The sequence below is a fragment of the Vanessa cardui genome, chromosome 19 (genome assembly GCF_905220365.1).
Source record: "Vanessa cardui chromosome 19, ilVanCard2.1, whole genome shotgun sequence".
Classification (NCBI taxonomy): domain Eukaryota; kingdom Metazoa; phylum Arthropoda; class Insecta; order Lepidoptera; family Nymphalidae; genus Vanessa; species Vanessa cardui.
The window spans coordinates 8,580,865-8,598,425 of NC_061141.1; the positions used below are offsets into that span (position 1 = coordinate 8,580,865).

Here is a 17,561-nt window from a genome sequence, read left to right on the forward strand (position 1 = left end):
GGCAATGCAACAATCATAATATGAAATTGACCTAAAGTAAAAAGTAAGGCGTATAAGTATCGTGCGACACAACTTAGATGTAGCATCAGCAAATTGAATATAACAGATTACTGCCGATTTACACAACCAATAGAAATAGCTCCAGATCGCGCCGGTCGACGCTATTCGTCGCTATAGATTCTCGCCAGTGACGTGTCAAATTGACGAATATATTAGGTCATATGATATTACAAGTCATTAAGTTTTTCTAAAGATCATATTCACATAAAAAATAGATATTGATAATTTGGGATAGCCTACTTAATTCAGATCCGATCGGTTTTAAGATTTTTTTCGATGCTACATCTAAGTTGTGTCGTATTAAACCTCGTGGTTTGCCAAAGTTCATTACAAAAGCGCGAGGCTTAATTAAGGCTTTATCCTTACCCAGCACAGATACTGCGGACGCAGTACTCATTTCTAAAATCAAATTATACAGTACTTTATTGAAATAAGCTTTCACAAGCACTTTTGAATCGTAATTATACAGAACTATATTAAATGTAGCTTAGCCCATTGGAGTGTAGACTCTACCGAAAATAACCAGCAAGAAACTCAATAGAACATTTAATTACAATATTTAATTATATTGTAAGCAATTATGAACATGATTGGATATATTGATATATTACAATAACTGTTAAAATCCGCATTTGAAGAACTGTCATAGAACATTATTTTTAAAGAGACTGCTACAAAGGCTAGGGCTTAGCCAATTTTTAATTCCAAACCCTCTTTTCGTCATCTTTTAATAAGAGGTTATAATGATAGGTTCTCCCTTTTTAATGGAAAATTAATTTACTACTAAAGAGTTTCGTAGGCAGTTATGTGAATTTAAAAAAAGTCCTAGTTTTATAACGAAATTGCAAATAAACTTCAAAATATTTTTTTAATGATAGATTTAGAACTAAAGGACTTAAAATAATGAAATAAAACAATTACTATCAAAATATTATATATTTTAAAAAAAGCTTACGGTGACTTAAATATAAGAAAATATGTAAGCTATAAACGTATAACGTCATCTGCCGACCAGTAGTAATACTAATTAGTGTAGAAAAAAATCACTAGATGTCGCTAAAAAATAAAACATTTCGCAATAAAAGATAAATAACACAATTTTAATTGTACAATAACCTATTTCCTTTGTAATAGATAGTAACTGGTTAACCTGCATCCTGATTAGCTTTCATAATTAATTCTTAAATACTAGACATGCGTAGTGAAACGGACCAACTGAGTTTTTTCTCTGTGGCATTTCTGTAAAGAAACGTCAGTTCACCCTCCGCTCTTGGTGCGTGCAGTTATGTATTTGATGTTCTCGGCCTAAATACAAACAAACACGACGTAACTATAAAAAATATATGGCTTCATTGCGGCAAATTGAAACGCGATTCAGACTAATTGCCTAAACACTACGAAAAGGTAAGATTTATGCTTATAATAATTAAGTCGCATATATTTGCTAGTTTATTAATATTTATTCAATATAAGATGTACATTATTTGATTTTATACGTAGTTTTTTTATTACTTATTTGGGTTTTAAAAATATTCACTTTTTAATTTTGTATAAGATTATTTTTTACTTATAAAATAAAAACTGCTATGCTTTTATTGTATGTATCATGAATTTTCCCTAATAAAATTATCGACGTATAAAGTAAACATAAAAAAGTTAAATAAATAAAAAGTAATAATATTCCAGTGTCAGTATGTTTATCTAGCGCCATCTCTTGTGCAATAGTCGCTTAAGTTTTGATTCAAACCCAATTCTTTCGAATATCAAGTTTATAGCTTAGTTAACTAGATGGCGCTTTCAATAATATGTTGTGTTTACGTGTTATGTGCGAATCAAATCACGTTATAGTTAAGTTCTACTTAGGATGAAAAATTGCGCAAAATTTTTGTTTATTTTTTAATAAATATTATAATTCAAGCACCAATCCTACATGAGTTTTATTCATCATGGATCAGCTTTATTTCAATGGAAATATTGGTATATTATTAAAAAACGTATGTAGGTATACTATGCCATGAATACCTATCTACTACCTATTCTATGCAGTCAGCAAACTCTTTTATATTCAGTCCCTACCTTCTTCCAATCTACAATGAGACTAGCATCCTCATTTAACCTTTAAGTACTGAGGTGGTTTAGTCAGTTTTCGTATGAGAACAACATTTATTTGGTACTAATCAAAAAGCTAATATTTCGCTTTTTTTAAGAAAGCTTTCATTTCTTCACGATCGGTGGGGATTAGTTCAACTTTATTTGGATTTTACTTTGTGCAAATCTGTAAAATGTTTGATTTAACAATTGTGTTGATCATCGTCGTGTCAAATCGTTAAAGTCATAAAGATTCTGAGTCGTTAAATGTTTTGGGTTGACGTCGAGGGTTTTCAACAAAATTGTGACTTCGCTCGACTCATAGATAATACATATATGCTGTAATCTGGTTCGACTGATCAATCACTGCGTTGGATCCCGAAGCTACAGAGAAGGGCGCGGAGGTAACTTTAAGGCGCCAAAATAAGGTTCATATGTTTTGTCACCGTCTGTGAGACACCCAATTTAAATAATAAATATTACTATTAAAAAAAAAAACACATATAAAACATATTTATTTATTATCTATTAATATGTTTAATAATTCTCATACATTTATCCTATAATACTTCCGTGTATTTGTGATCACGATGTAAAGATGAGAATGCAAGGCATCCAGCATTTTGTTTGGTTCAAACATTTTCAACAATGTTTTTAAACAGATATATAAGTTATATGATAGTACTTTAATGTTACCATTACAAAAAAATAAAATTCGCGATCGTTTATTACATTTTACGACTATTTATAGATTTTAATTCGACCACATACATATAGAAAACAGAACCTTTAAAACAGACGAACCGTAAAGTATCAACATTCAACTTGCACGACCCATCCCCCTTTCGCACTTTGTCCTCGTTTTAATGGTTCGTTCCGTTTTTACGTGTTGTCCCGACTTTTAACTGTGAACACGTTAATAGGTGCTTTTGTTATGACATGACCGCGTGCTATATTTGCTTGATATTTCGTAATTAAGGATTCTAAACTATTTCTTTGTTTTTCTTGAAAATTGATTAAAGTTATGCTCGTAAAAATTACATGAATATTAATTAAAATTTCAAGAAAGACCAAATGATTAAAGCAAATTATTGAAACCTGCTAGTTAGTTGTTACATTAATGGCTACTGAGGCAATAATTTCTAAATTAATTCTGCCTAGAAAAAGGAGCTTTAAAGATCTACTGCCGGTGCTTTCTCCTCTCAGAGATTACAAACTGTGTTTGCGCACATACAAGTACACTTCCTATGTGCTTGACTTGTTTCAATTGAGTATGCAATACGATATCCATTAAATGCTAGAGTTGTTGAAAGTATCTATATTTTTTCGGAAATGTCTTGTCATAATTCTTGGTGATTGAACTTGATTTTTAGATGCAACATTAAACAGTATTATATTGTATTTTCAACTACCTATTTGAAAGGTGACGTTTTAGAGTCCAACGTTGGTGTGTTGCTTGGACATGATTAATATTGTATACAGCGCCAATATCCTGCCAATGTTTTGCTACAATAAGATTTTCAAGAATAAAATATCCAATTTACCTAAGCATTGTACCCGTTTTATTGAAAAGGCTTATAAGAATGAAAATTGAAAAACGAACGAACGTAAAATGAATCTTCTAATATAAAAATGCAATATTGCCCTCACTTCAAAGGTTTATAGAAACAAGATTGAGACTCCCTCCCGTTGGAGATTATAAACAAATGAATTTATAAAGGTAATAAGAGGTGAATTGAAATTTATTGAAATCTTGGGATTACGGAAGGTTTCTTAGCTAAGACAGTTTGATGGGAGTTAATGATTAATGAGATATTTCGCTTCATCAATGTCAAGTACAGTCAGCAAAAAAAATGTCTTAAAATTGGAGCTTATAAAATCGATTATAATAGTAGATTTCTTCTGTTATTGTGACTTTGTGTATTCTTCTGGGTACCATATTACATTCTACTGCCACCTTGATGAGACAAAACAAAAAGTCTCTACATCTCTAAGATCACAATACCAGGTCAGGTCATCATTAAAGAGGTTTATTTTCAAAAGCAATTCGAACTTAGGCATTCTATTTCCAGTGATACACTTTGAAAACCACATAAAGACCGTAGTCCTACGTATGAAGTAACGTAACAGGTCACATGTAGATATGCCATCCATCGTTTTACGAGAAACTTAATAACATGCCGTACAGTCTAAAAAATAGTCATAGAAAAAATCTCAAAATTTTATCTAACTTTCTGAATAGCTAGATTATTTGGAACTATATCCTATTTCAACATTTAACATACCTACTCACGAATATCCAGATTATTTGGAACTTATACCTATTGGCGTGCATACAAACGCTCTTCCAAATTGCATTGTCAAATAGTCCATACGCTATTTTATCACACTTTGCTCAGAATTACATTGAAATTGAAGGGAATGCCAGCTGACTTCGCCCTCATCTCATACAAAATCATTCCAAGTGACGTCTGTCTTGAGTTGACCTAACGTTCGGGCACAAAAAATCAGACATTCTTTAATTTCTCCTACGTGATATTCCGAATAATTTCCGGAAAAGTTTCATAAATACTGCAATGCTTCGTAGATCTCATGATTTGCGATGTAAACAAAATCGTAAATAAATTATTTAAACAATAACCATGAATCATAGTTTTACAAAGCCTGTCTTTTGGGAGGGTGTCGTCTGTTATTTTATGTTGCGATAAAAGTCGATTAGGTTCCAGTATACAGTTGTAGGAACGTATAGGCAGGCCGACCGTCAGGGTGTCACGATAGCATGCGTAAGCGATCCCGTGGCGCCCGCTGAAGGACGGAGAGGGTACCGCTAGTTTTTTAGTGGGTAAACCCGGTGGGCCTGGGCGCACTCGGCGCCAATAGGGGAGTCCCACAACCCCCCCCCCACCTTCCATCACGTGGGGGAAGAGCGTAAAGCGTTTTTCCAGCGATAATAAAAAAAGTCGGTACAGTCGGTATTTGATTAAGTGATCTTCTTGGGATAACTATAGCGCTACTAATAATTATGAACTATGAATTGTGACTTATACATTTATCTCCTGCGAGTGAAATGCTATGTAGTAAATTTCCATGTAAAAGGAAAATTTGATGTAGACCAGATCAATTATTATCAATTTAATAAAGGTAGATACGTCAAGCGAAGCATGTCGTATATTGATTAATATATTATTGATTTAGTATTTTAGTTTTTCGTATGGGAACTATTAAGTTTATTGCATTAATATCAGTTACTAGATTGTACTTTTTACGGATGTTACGAAACACAACGTAACTACAATAAACGTTTCTTACTTTCCTGTTTCAGAAACGCTCTCAACTAAAGCTTCAAAATGGTATGTTTTATATTTCTAACTATCTGAAATTTTGTTATATGTTATTGTGTGAATTTTATAACCTAAAACGCTGACACTTTTTCAGTACGGCTTTGTGAATTACGCCCTTGAGCTGTTGGTGACTAAGACCTATGGGGAAGAGACATGGGAAAAGATAAAGTATGTATACATTATTTATATATTCAAATAAATATGAGACAACATCACATACATTACTCTGATCCCAATGTAAGTAGCTGAAGCACTTGTGTTATGGAAATCAGAAGTAACGACGGTACCACAAACACCCAGACCCAAGACAACATAGAAAACGAATGGTAATCTACATCGACTCGGAGGGGAATCGAACCCGGGACCTCAGAGTCGCGTACCCATGAAAACCGGTGTACACACCACTCGACCACGGAGGTCGTCATTCTTTTCATTCACTAAATGAATATAATATAGTGTAATAACTAACTGATTGTCCGAATTTCGTCCGGCTGAAATAAGATTTCCTTCTAAACACCATCGGAGGGTTCAATCAACACATGCAAAATTATGCATAATATAATAATGACAGTACTACAAAATTTAAATGTATTGACCAATTAAATTGATTTGAAATGAATTGGATGAATTGACATTGTGGAATCGGAATCTTATACTCTTTATAACTTTTTTTTCATACACAGTGTAAATATGAAAAAAATTATACTTAATCCTTGTTTCTTTATGCCCATTTTTTATAATCCTTTTTGCAGGAAAAAGGCTGAAGTTGCTATGGAAGGATCCTTTCTTGTGAGGCAAATATATGAAGATGATATAACTTACAACCTCATAACAGCGGCCGTAGAAATATTACGTAAGTTATCCTACAAGTATTTCATTAATTAATAAGTGTTAGGCAGGCATTCTCATGAGTCATAATATGGTTTACAATTGATAGCTTTGTGTGACTAGAGGCTAGATATGAGGCTGTAAATCCAGAGGTCCTAGATATCCCAGAACATTAACAGGCTGTTCATTTTATGTATAAAATTAAATTTAGTGATCGTAAACCGCGCTGAATATTTTACGTGATTCGGAAATTATTATCCTTCCTTTAATTAACAATAAATTATTGCAGAAAAACCAGCTGATGCCATTTTAGAATTATTCGGAATGACCTTCTTTGAGTTCTGTCAAGACTCTGGTTATGATAAGATTCTACAAGTACTTGGAGCGACACCGCGCGATTTTCTACAGGTAAATATTGCATTGCATATTTTTATTGTACAAACATATGTATGTATATACCAATATAGGGCCGGAATATTGTAAAATAAAGAAGTATTTTTGTGATAGGCGTAAGTCTAATAGTCAAGTTATATTGTATTTTTTTTATTTCTACTTTACTGCCCGGGGCATAATGACAAATGATATGATTTACAGAAATGGCCAAAGGCTTGATTGGAAGCAGTTTTGTTAGAGAACGGCCAAATACAGTAAAATTATGTTAATCGTAAAAAAAGCAATTGAATATGACAATTATTTCGTACGAGAAATAGGCTTTCTCCCACGTGCACGTGCTCAGGCGATTGTCGTCAATCTGTGAAACAACGAGGAAACAACTCGCTTGATAATCGACATAATTATTTTTTTTAATAGAATAACGCTCACATATTTCCTCGTAATTTATATCTGGGAAATATTATAAAACTATCACTTACACCTACGTATCCTGTGTTTTAATAGAACATAAAACTTCTGAGAAACGCATGTTTTTTAGTCTAACGGAATTACGTTAAAACTCAAGTAGAAGTGGAAGTGAAAACTTCTAAATCATGGAATAAATTATGAGATATTGGAAGTGGTTCTAGAAAAATCTATGCATTTAAAATATTTATATTTTCCAGAATCTAGATGGCTTACATGACCATTTGGGTACCCTGTATCCTGGAATGCGAGCGCCTTCATTCAGATGCACTGAAAGACCAGAAGACGGGGCATTGGTGCTCCATTACTACTCTGATAGACCTGGCTTGGAGCATATCGTTATAGGTATCGTCAAGGTAAATAAAGCGACCTTTCTGTAGTATTTTTTATGATATTGATAGGACGGGCAATTGCCACTGGCCTCAGACATCGGCGTTGAGAAATACTAACCACACCGTATATCTCCAACAATCTTAGAAAATAAGATGTGACTCTTGTGCACCTTAACGGACACAAAACAATACTAAGTTTTGCTGTTTTGCAGTAGAATATTTATAGACCTTTCTACGCAGACTTGCAGTAAGTCTTATTTCGAAGTAAAAATTTGCGATAGCTGGAAAGTTCCTCTATTTATGACAATAAATCTGTAACATTTAAAAAAACTTAGTTTTTATTTAAACATCTTTAAGTTTTACTACACAATCAAATTTGAATGAATGCAGACGGTGACAAGTAAACTTCACAAAACAGAAGTTAAAGTGGAAATATTAAAGACGAAGGAGGAATGTGACCACGTGCAGTTCCTCATCACGGAGACATCTAACACTGGACGCGTCTCCATACCTGAGATTGCTGAAATCGAAACATTATCACTCGGTAAGTATTCCGTTAAAAGCATCGATCACATCCAGTGCTTTTACTAAATGACCAAAAGCCATAATAAATAAGGAAGTTAACCAAAAAAAAAGCCGAGATGGCCCAGTGGTTAGAACTCGTGCATCTTAACCGATGATTGTGGGTTCAAACCCAGGCAAGCACCGCTGATTCATGTGCTTAATTTGTCTTTATAATTCATCTCGTGCTCGGCGGTGATGGAAAACATCGTGAGGAAACCTGCATGTGACAAATTTCATAGAAGTTCTGCCACATGTGTATTCCACCAACCCGCATTGGAACAGCGTGGTGGAATATGTTCCAACTCTTCTCCTCAAAGGGAGAGGAGGCGTTTAGCCCAGCTGTGGGAATTTACAGGTTGTTGTTGTTAACCAATTCCAAACAATGCCATTATATTATAGAAATTGAGACCAAAAAGCTGGAACTTGTCATTTGTTTTTAAGTTTTGTTACCTGAGGACTTCTTCATTATTGAACCGATTCTGCTTTGATCGGTACTTCCGTTTGGTCTCATTTAAGTTTTTGGGACTTTTTTTCCTAACTGCTGTTCACTTCGCCTTAGTCACATACATTACATGGTACGCTTCCCGCGCGGCGTGTTGTGAAATGACGTCACAGCACTCGCGCAGCTGTTAGCGGGTCTCGATATTTTTCGAAACTTTGGATGCCTATAATCAAAACTACTCGGAATTTTTGACTAAAACAAAAACTATTGTATTTGTATACATACAGGCTTTACTGAGAAAAAATTCAAGTGATTTGGCATACTAAGTAACATTCTCCATTATAATAGTATCCCTTAATTGACTAAGAGCAATTTTTTTTTCCATATTCAAACCTACTAAATAAAAACAAAATAAAACCTTGCTAGACCACACACAATATCAATTTATGAAATTTTATTAAGTTTCGTGCTTTGATATTTGTGTACATGATTCGGAATTTGAAATTTCCTTTTATGATTTTAGAGCCAAAGATTAGCCCTGCAACATTTTGCCGTGTTTTTCCATTTCATCTTATGTTCGATCGGGAGCTGAACATCGTACAAGCTGGACGAACAGTATCCCGATTATTACCAAGAGTCACTCGTCCTGGATGCAAGATAACTGACGTTCTGGAGACGGTAATGAATCAGATATTATTGAAATCATCAGAAATATTTTTTCGCTTTTCATAATAATCTCTTGAGATAACAGGAATTTGATTGAGGGATAAGACCGCTTTACTTAATTTAGTTTTATATTTTTCCGTTGAATAATATATGAGATTCTTATTATATTTGTTTCTGGATTTTCAATTTTTCGGTCTCTAAATAACTTATAGAAAAATCTGTTCCACGTTTGGTATGTATTTGGAAATATTAGTTTAATTTTATTAAATTTGAGGACAATTTAATAAGTGTCGATATTTCGGTTTATAAAGATATTTCAGAATGGATTATTTTATCGTAACCAATTCCAATTATCTTAATAAAAAATCAACAAAATATTAGAGTGCTATTTAGAGAATAACAAAGTATATATAATAGATAAAAATTGTCTATTTTAGGTTCGTCCTCATTTGGAGATGACGTTTTCAAATGTTTTGGCCCATATCAATACGGTGTACGTGTTGAAGACTAAGCCAGAGGAAATGATAGTCGCAGATCCTCATGAAGAAATTGCTTCTTTGCGTTTAAAGGTATGTTTGGTAGATTATAATGAATTATTATTATTTCCTAACTTTCTTTTCCCGACCCGTGTGTCAGTTTATTTTTATTTACTTCTTTTTTACTTTAATTACTATTATGCTCATTTACCCCTCCTTTGAAGCTTATCACTTATCTTAGGAGTGGGACGAAAATAGCCCAAGGGATCATGATCGATTCTGCAACTTTTACATCGCAAGGCGGCTCGTAAACCATTGCGCTATTGACTCTTAAATTCTCCTCTATTACACGTCATCGTTCACATCCATCTCTCTTATATCCCTCCTCACACACTCCATCTATGTTTTATTAGGTCTCTCCCTCTACGCTCATACTAATCACTCTTTTAGTAACGTTCCTCTCTGCGCCTCACATACGCATATCAAGTCAAACGGTTTCCTCCAACTTTTTTCGTTATTGGCGCTTATTATATTATTGACGACCTCCGTGGTCTAGTGGTGTGTACACCGGTTTTCATGGGTACACCACTCCGAGGTCCTGGGTCCGATTCCCGGCTAAGTCGATGTAGATTATCATTAGTTTTCTATGTTGTCTTGGGTCTGGGTGTTTGTGGTACCGTCGTTACTTCTGACTTTCCATAACACAAGTGCTTTAGCTACTTACAATGGAATCAGAGTATTGTATGTAATGTTGTGTCATTCACATCACAGCATTCATATTTATTTATTTATTATTATTATATCATAATATAATAACATCAAATATATTTCCAGGGCCAAATGCTGTATATACCAGAAACTGACGTGGTCGTTTTCCAGTGCTATCCAAGTGTAACTAACTTAGATGACTTGACACGGTAAATACTTTACAGATCCTATAAGTAGATTTTTTTAATCGTTACTGGATGATTAGAAAATATTTTCGAAAATTGTAATGTTTTCATTTTGTGTCGTGTACAAATTTTCAAGTTGAAAATTAACTATGTCTGTGGATCTACATGAACGTTCTGTAAAAACTATTCAGAACAAAGTAGCATGCGGCCAAAGTTAATCTCGACTTCATAATATTAGTGAAGCATTTCAACACATTTTTGACGTAATAATATTTTAAGGCATAACATTAATGTTATTCTCAAGAATAAGTGTTTAATTACGTTTATATTTACAGACGTGGACTTTGCATCTCAGATATTCCTCTTCATGACGCTACAAGGGATCTCGTTTTGATGTCCGAGCAATTTGAAGCCGACTATAAATTGACTCAAAATCTTGAAGTTCTGACTGACAAGTTGCAGCAAACCTTCCGTGAACTGGAGGCGGAGAAGCAGAAAACTGACCGGTAAATATTTAAGTGTTTTAATAGCATGTTGGTATATTCCAAAATATTAATTAGTTTGTATTGATCAGTATTAGAATATAAATATAATATTATCGCACAATGGTCAAATAACAGTCAATGAGCATTTCTATAATAATCAATACAGATTACAATAAACATCTTTTACATGAGTAAGGATTTTTCTAAAATAAAACACATTTTATTTTTTTTTTAAAACTTGGCTTTGTATTCCAGTCTCCTCTACTCCGTACTTCCAATAAGTGTTGCCACAGAGCTGCGTCACTGTCGTCCAGTTCCAGCTCGCCGATATGACCCCGTAACTCTTCTCTTCAGCGGCATCGTTGGTTTCGCTAACTATTGCGCTCGGAACATCGACCACAAAGGTGCTATGAAAATCGTCAAAATGCTCAACGATTTGTATACTGCTTTTGACGTACTCACAGATCCAAAAAGAAATCCTGATGTTTATAAAGTAAGTATTATGTCATAGAAAAATACATTTTACAAGAAACGATTATGGTATCTGATATGGTTTATGATTTTAAGATATTAAATTTTGTACGGTTATTTTGAAGGTCGAGACAGTTGGAGATAAATACATGGCCGTATCTGGTCTGCCAGAATATAAAGTGGCACATGCAAAACATATTTCATTGCTGGCTCTTGAAATGATGGATCTTTCCCGGACTGTCACTGTTGATGGTGAACCGGTGGTAAGTAGCATATGTATTAAATGTCCTGCAAAACTATACACAAACTTTACACCGCATATTAAAGATACGTGCTTGTCCATTGACAATACTAATTTTAAATATTTTTAAAGGGCATTACTATAGGTATTCATTCGGGTGAAGTCGTAACTGGGGTTATTGGACATCGCATGCCACGTTACTGCCTCTTTGGTAACACAGTGAATCTAACAAGCCGCTGTGAAACCACTGGAGTACCCGGAACTATAAATGTCAGTGAAGATACTTACAGGTACGTTTTTTAATGACAACTTAGTGAAAAATTAAAAAAATGAGAATTTTCGTGCAAGATTTAATCGTCAAACAAATCCAAATATTTTTTCAATGCTGGAGGTATTGGTAATTTTTGAATACCGAATGGGAGTTCGAAATTTTTCCACAGCATTTCTCTTATTTGACATCGACAGAGGTGCTTCAATTCTACCGGCCTGATACCACACCTCGAACTCGGTACCAAATGGTCGTCCAGTATTTCACCATATTTTTCTAACGCTAACTTTCTTTGGTAGTTGTAATCTTGTGGCAATTCCAAATGTTTTAACGTGGCTTTGTCTACTGTTAAGTCAATCCTCGGTACAGCTCTCAGAGTTAACTTGAGACACGATACAAGTTCATATGGATACTTTCTATTATATTCTTTTAATCTGTCCAATATTGATTCTATTGGATTTGTTGAAACGTGATCAGCTGTTATCCTGGCACCGAATCTTAGAAGAATCATAAGTATCTCCGATGCTCCCATTTGAATCACAACTCTCACGGGAGATGCTTTTCCACAACTTTCTAGCGGAACATCTATGAAGCGATAACATTTGATACCGTCTCTGTACTCTAAACTAGCATTGGTCGCGTGGTCCAAGAAATAAACCAATGCGTGTACATTTTCTTCCTTATCCACAAAATCTGATTTCCATCCCGCCAGAAAATACGGTGCTGACGTGCCAAAAATTGCTCCTATTAAGAAAATATATATATTTTAAATTAGCAAAACAATAAAAAAAATTTAAGTTCAATATCCTATAATATCCTAACAACGTCTTGTTTGTATATTATTTGAGTATTATTATATATCGTAATTTGAATTAAATTAGATTATCATTTAAAATAATACTTACCAAGAAAGATTCTCTCAAAAGTGCCTTCACAAGCGTACAATTCATCTAACAAAGCGGCCACAGTACCATTATCTTGTAGACTCCAGTCAAAAGCAAGTTTCATTGCTATGTAGAGAAGGTTATGGTATTTTCCCATTAGACATACATCACCATTATCTATTTTGCAACGATTGTGGTATCTAAGTGCAGAGGATACGAAGGATTTGCATGTTGCGTTATCTGACTTATTTTGACCTGAAACAACGCCATCAAGACATTATTACAATATATAATTCACACGTAGGTTTCTATTTGATTTAAATTAATCATCCATTAAATTAGATAATTGCAATAGTTGTTATATATTTATTAAAATAGGCTGTTTTATAAAACTTATAATGAAGCAAATGACTTCAATTCAAGATATATTAAACACGCATATCACCTTTCGCACATCCAGCTATCACTGTATTAAAATATTCCACTAATTCGCGTCTTCTAAATTTTGCATTTAAACCGTCACGTTGCATAGTACTGAACACTTCGTCGAAATAAAAATCCATAAAAGAATCCATGATTCACGGAAAATTTAATTTGAAATCTTTTAAATAATTATATTAAAAATATTTACGTTTATTGGTTTGACAATTGATGTTTTTATTATTAGTTGTACCTCTTTTATTGATTTACTTTTTATGTTACTTTAAATAAATGGAACAGGATGTTCTTTAGCAACACCTGGTCTAGCAATAGATTAAAATCAGTAATTGTTTCCCTTTCGTTGTGTTGGAAATCTTTGAAGTGCAGGTTAATCCACTTACCTCTGGTTACAACATTGGGAAGCCATATTGTGGTGTGTTTTTAATATCCGAAATTGTGATTCTATTTCTTCCTCCATATCAATACGAGTTAAACTGAGGAATGTTATAAATAAACTCATTTGTCAATAAAAAAACACAATAATAATTACTAGGTATAAATGTTATCACAAAAATTGCTACTAATATATTAATGAACATTTTATATGTTGTAAATTTTTAAGGCATATCAATTTGTATACAGAATAGATGCGACCTTGAAAAACAAATACAAATTATATATTCCTTACTATTCTCAAAGATATTGACTACTGGTTTTCTTCTTCTTGTCTGTTCTTCTCGGTAAAAGATTAATACCGTAACGGTAGTAACTTTAAATTAATATAGTTCTATTATTGTTAGCTTCACTTAATTGTCAAATGACGATTCAAAAGTGCTTGGATACTTGAATAAAGTATTTTTCTTCGGAATAGGTTGGCGGACGAGCATATGGGCCACCTGATGGTAAGTTGTCACCATCACCCATAGACAATGACGTTGTAAGAAATAGTAACTATTCCTTACATCGTCAATGCGTCACTAACCTTGATAACTAAGATGCTATGTCCCTTGTGCCTGTAGTTACACTGGCTCACTCACCCTTCAAACCGGAACACAACATTTCTGCGTATTGTTGTTTAGCGGTAGAATATCTGATGAGTATGTGGTACCTACCCAGGCGGGCTTGCACAAAGCCCTACCACCAAGTAATTTTGATTTGATTTGATTTGAAATAACAATGAAGTCATTGTAAAAACCTACCCAAGAAAAGTAAATTTGTTTTCAACCGACTTCCAAAAGGAGGAGGTTATCAATTCGTCTGTATTTTTTTTTTTATGTTTGTTACCTCATAACTTTTTACTGGGTGGACCGATTTTGATAATTTTTTTTTTGTTTGAAAGGTAGTGCTTCCCGTGGGGTCCCATTTTTTTTTTTATTTTTTCCGATGATGGTATCCATATGAAAAAGACATAAGTCTTAAATTTGCATTATGTATATGCGCGACAAATAGGTGAATATCTGAAAATCACGTTAACCAATTTTGATAATTCTTTTTTTATTATAAAATATATACTTCAAGGGTAATTTGGTGAAAGTTTGGTAAGGTTCTGAGCACAGGATCCATGACAAAGTAACGGAACGGAAGGGAACGGAACAATTCTGAGGAGCACGTTAGCGATACTCAGTCGAATCTTTTATTTATAGGTTATTTGGATATTTGAGTCACCTTCCGTAATGTGGTTATGTTTATGTAATTATCATTGTCGAATATTATAATCAACTAGCTACCCACCCCGGCTTCGCACGGGTGCAATACTGATACAAAATATACTACAGAATTTGTTTATTTACGACATCACATCGCAAACTTCTAAAATTATCAGTGTTTGTTTACTATATTGTTCATGTATTATATACACAAACCTTCCCCTTGAATCACACTTCATCTTTTAAAAAAAACCGTATCAAAATCCGTTGCGTAGATTTAAAGATATAGGGACAGAGAAAGCGACTTTGTTTTATACTATGTAGTGATGGAACTCCTATACGGCTCGCAGTTAGGGTGCGATATGGGGCAGAATTTCTTACTATCTTTAATCAAATTTTGTGTATGTGATATGATGTCATATGATGTACGAAATATAGTTGGTCTTTTTCAAAGTTTTTTTTGCTGAGTTCGATTACAGCTCTTTCGAGGGATCCTTGTTGTTTACGCCGCGTGACGTATTAAATCCGCATTTTCGAAAGTCTATTTTTGCTTTATTCGCAAGTTTCCTTTGAAATTGTCCTCGAAGTAGTTTCTGATTCATATAAACGGAACGCTTAATCTATCCATATTAAAAAAAAAATTAGTTAGTCAATATCAGCTTCACTTAAAATCAAAAAATAAATAAAAATTTTAACAAAAAGAAAAACCGACTTCAAACAAAACACTATTTTAAAACAAATGAATAGGCACGAAAAAGTAATAAAAATAATTGCGTATTCAACATATTTTTTAGAGTCTTCCTAAGTTAAATGAAATGAAAAATATTAGACTACTTAAAAGTCGATTAACGATTATATCATGTAGTTATAATTATTGTTATATTTGGAGTCGGTGTAAAAACCTACCCAAGAAAAGTAAATTTGTTTTTTCTTTTAAATTTTTAAGCCTTTATTTTACTAAAAATTATGAATAATACTTTTATTTCAGCTACTTAATGAGGGAGGACAACTACGATGAGCAATTTGAACTGACGTATCGTGGTCACGTGTCCATGAAGGGTAAAGCCGAACCGATGCAGACATGGTTCCTGACCAGGAAGACGAATTAAAGTCATATAAAAATGCTTTATTCCAGAGAAGATTATAACAGGAACTTAAAGATTATATTAATGTAGTAGATGTTCACATAATCGTCACAAATATTTAGATGTTCGTCTGTTACACTTTCTATCAATGAAAAGTAATCTCAGGAGATGATGACTATTTTGTAGAATCGATGTTTAGATTTTTTTCGAATGATTATTCGATGTCTTGTAGTTGGAACTCGGGCCTAAATTCAAGTTAGTAAAAATATTTTTATCGATATTTACGTTAGATATTACCAATAGAGCGGATATGAGATTCGTAGCTTTTATTCAAATCATTAAATAAGTATATATAAAAAACAAAAATATGCATTTTTTTTAATTTAGTTTTTCTATATTTTGCCAAATGTTATTTTCTATTATGACCTTGTAATGTTATTGAAATGTCCTTTGATGACCTCGCATGACATCAAACATTCCCATAGTTGTGTTTGATTCTTGAAGCCCTAAAAAATATATTCAATAAATTTATTAGTATCGAATATAAAAATTGCATGTTAACATAATTATATTTGTTAATTGTTTACAAATATCTGACTAATTTACGATCTAGTAATTTTGATAATATATACGGTAAATACAAACCAAATAGAGAAATATAGTTACGTATAGGTTTAATATTTATTTATCTCCATGAAATATTTAAATGTGTCTTAGTTTTTAGTTAATTATATTGTAATTTATAAATTATTAATAAAACCCACCAAGTTAGCAGTTGATGAAACGTCGTTTTGATTTTATGTATATGTAAAAAAAAACTATGTTTTTTAGTATTAAGTTAGTTTAGTTTAATAACTCAAGATAGGTATTTTCAGAACTTAACCGACTCTAAGTGTTTTTGTAATTGAATATGATTTTTAATTAGTAACATATTAGTTAAGCCTACCTAGTTGTTTTCTTTGAACGAACATTAACTAAAAGAGCTGTTTGGAACAGCTTGTGTGCGTACGTATTCGTAGTCACACATCTCCTTTTCTCGAAAAGAAAATAATTATTATATAATATAAATGGATTTCTTTTTTATTGTAAACATATTACAGAATAAAACATTATTAGTAATTTTTTTTTGTATGAAAGTATTGTTATGAGTATCTGTTGTAAATTTATTATTGGGGTGGGCAGATTCTGGCTTTGCTGTTTATCTAGTCATTAATTATTTATCATGTATCAGTGAGCTTTAACTTTATTTTGTTTATAAAATTTTATCAATAAATGTTTGTCTATTAGCGTCTAGTCATAATAAAGATTACTTATAAATAAAAATATGTATTTGAAAACAAATCTTTTAAATAACAAATCAAAAACAACACAACAACAACAATTTTCGTAAGTCGATCACCTCTATAATATAACCATAACTATATAACGACACATATATTATATATATCCAGACAGTGACAGGTGACATTTCCAAGATTTCATTAAATCGTGTCAAAATATCGAAATCAAATAA

General features: G+C 32.9%; 2 protein-coding genes across 2 annotated transcripts; one reads left to right on the forward strand and one right to left on the reverse strand.

The window, feature by feature from the left end:
• Nucleotides 1-1,328: 1,328 nt before the first annotated feature.
• On the forward strand, nt 1,329-17,372 carry LOC124538041 (guanylate cyclase soluble subunit beta-1). The gene is made up of 15 exons (XM_047115050.1): nt 1,329-1,464; nt 5,471-5,498; nt 5,584-5,657; nt 6,242-6,342; nt 6,607-6,725; nt 7,376-7,531; nt 7,898-8,051; nt 9,037-9,191; nt 9,617-9,748; nt 10,490-10,572; nt 10,884-11,054; nt 11,289-11,526; nt 11,630-11,767; nt 11,878-12,035; nt 15,952-17,372. Exons 2-15 carry the CDS (start codon nt 5,496-5,498, stop codon nt 16,070-16,072), a joined length of 1,803 nt encoding a protein of 600 aa, XP_046971006.1. The 5' UTR covers nt 1,329-1,464; nt 5,471-5,495; the 3' UTR covers nt 16,073-17,372.
• LOC124538042 lies at nt 12,061-13,510 on the reverse strand. Its single transcript, XM_047115051.1, has 3 exons — nt 13,343-13,510; nt 12,919-13,152; nt 12,061-12,757 (listed from the first exon to the last, which is right to left on the reverse strand). The coding sequence occupies exons 1-3, from the start codon at nt 13,470-13,472 to the stop codon at nt 12,096-12,098; spliced, it is 1,026 nt and encodes a 341-aa protein (XP_046971007.1). The 5' UTR covers nt 13,473-13,510; the 3' UTR covers nt 12,061-12,095.
• Nucleotides 17,373-17,561: the final 189 nt, after the last annotated feature.

Excerpts from the sequence above, each read along its gene's own strand:
- LOC124538041 (XM_047115050.1), top strand. Across the intron at positions 8,052-9,036 it reads AATCGAAACATTATCACTCG|AGCCAAAGATTAGCCCTGCA; the intron begins GTAAGTATTCCG and ends TTATGATTTTAG. Across the intron at positions 9,192-9,616 it reads TAACTGACGTTCTGGAGACG|GTTCGTCCTCATTTGGAGAT; the intron begins GTAATGAATCAG and ends TGTCTATTTTAG.
- LOC124538042 (XM_047115051.1), bottom strand. The coding sequence starts at position 13,472 with ATGGATTCTTTTATGGATTTTTATTTCGACGAAGTGTTCAGTACTATG. Across the intron at positions 13,153-13,342 it reads GATAGCTGGATGTGCGAAAG|GTCAAAATAAGTCAGATAAC; the intron begins GTGATATGCGTG and ends GCGTTGTTTCAG. Across the intron at positions 12,758-12,918 it reads TTTTGAGAGAATCTTTCTTG|GAGCAATTTTTGGCACGTCA; the intron begins GTAAGTATTATT and ends TTTTCTTAATAG.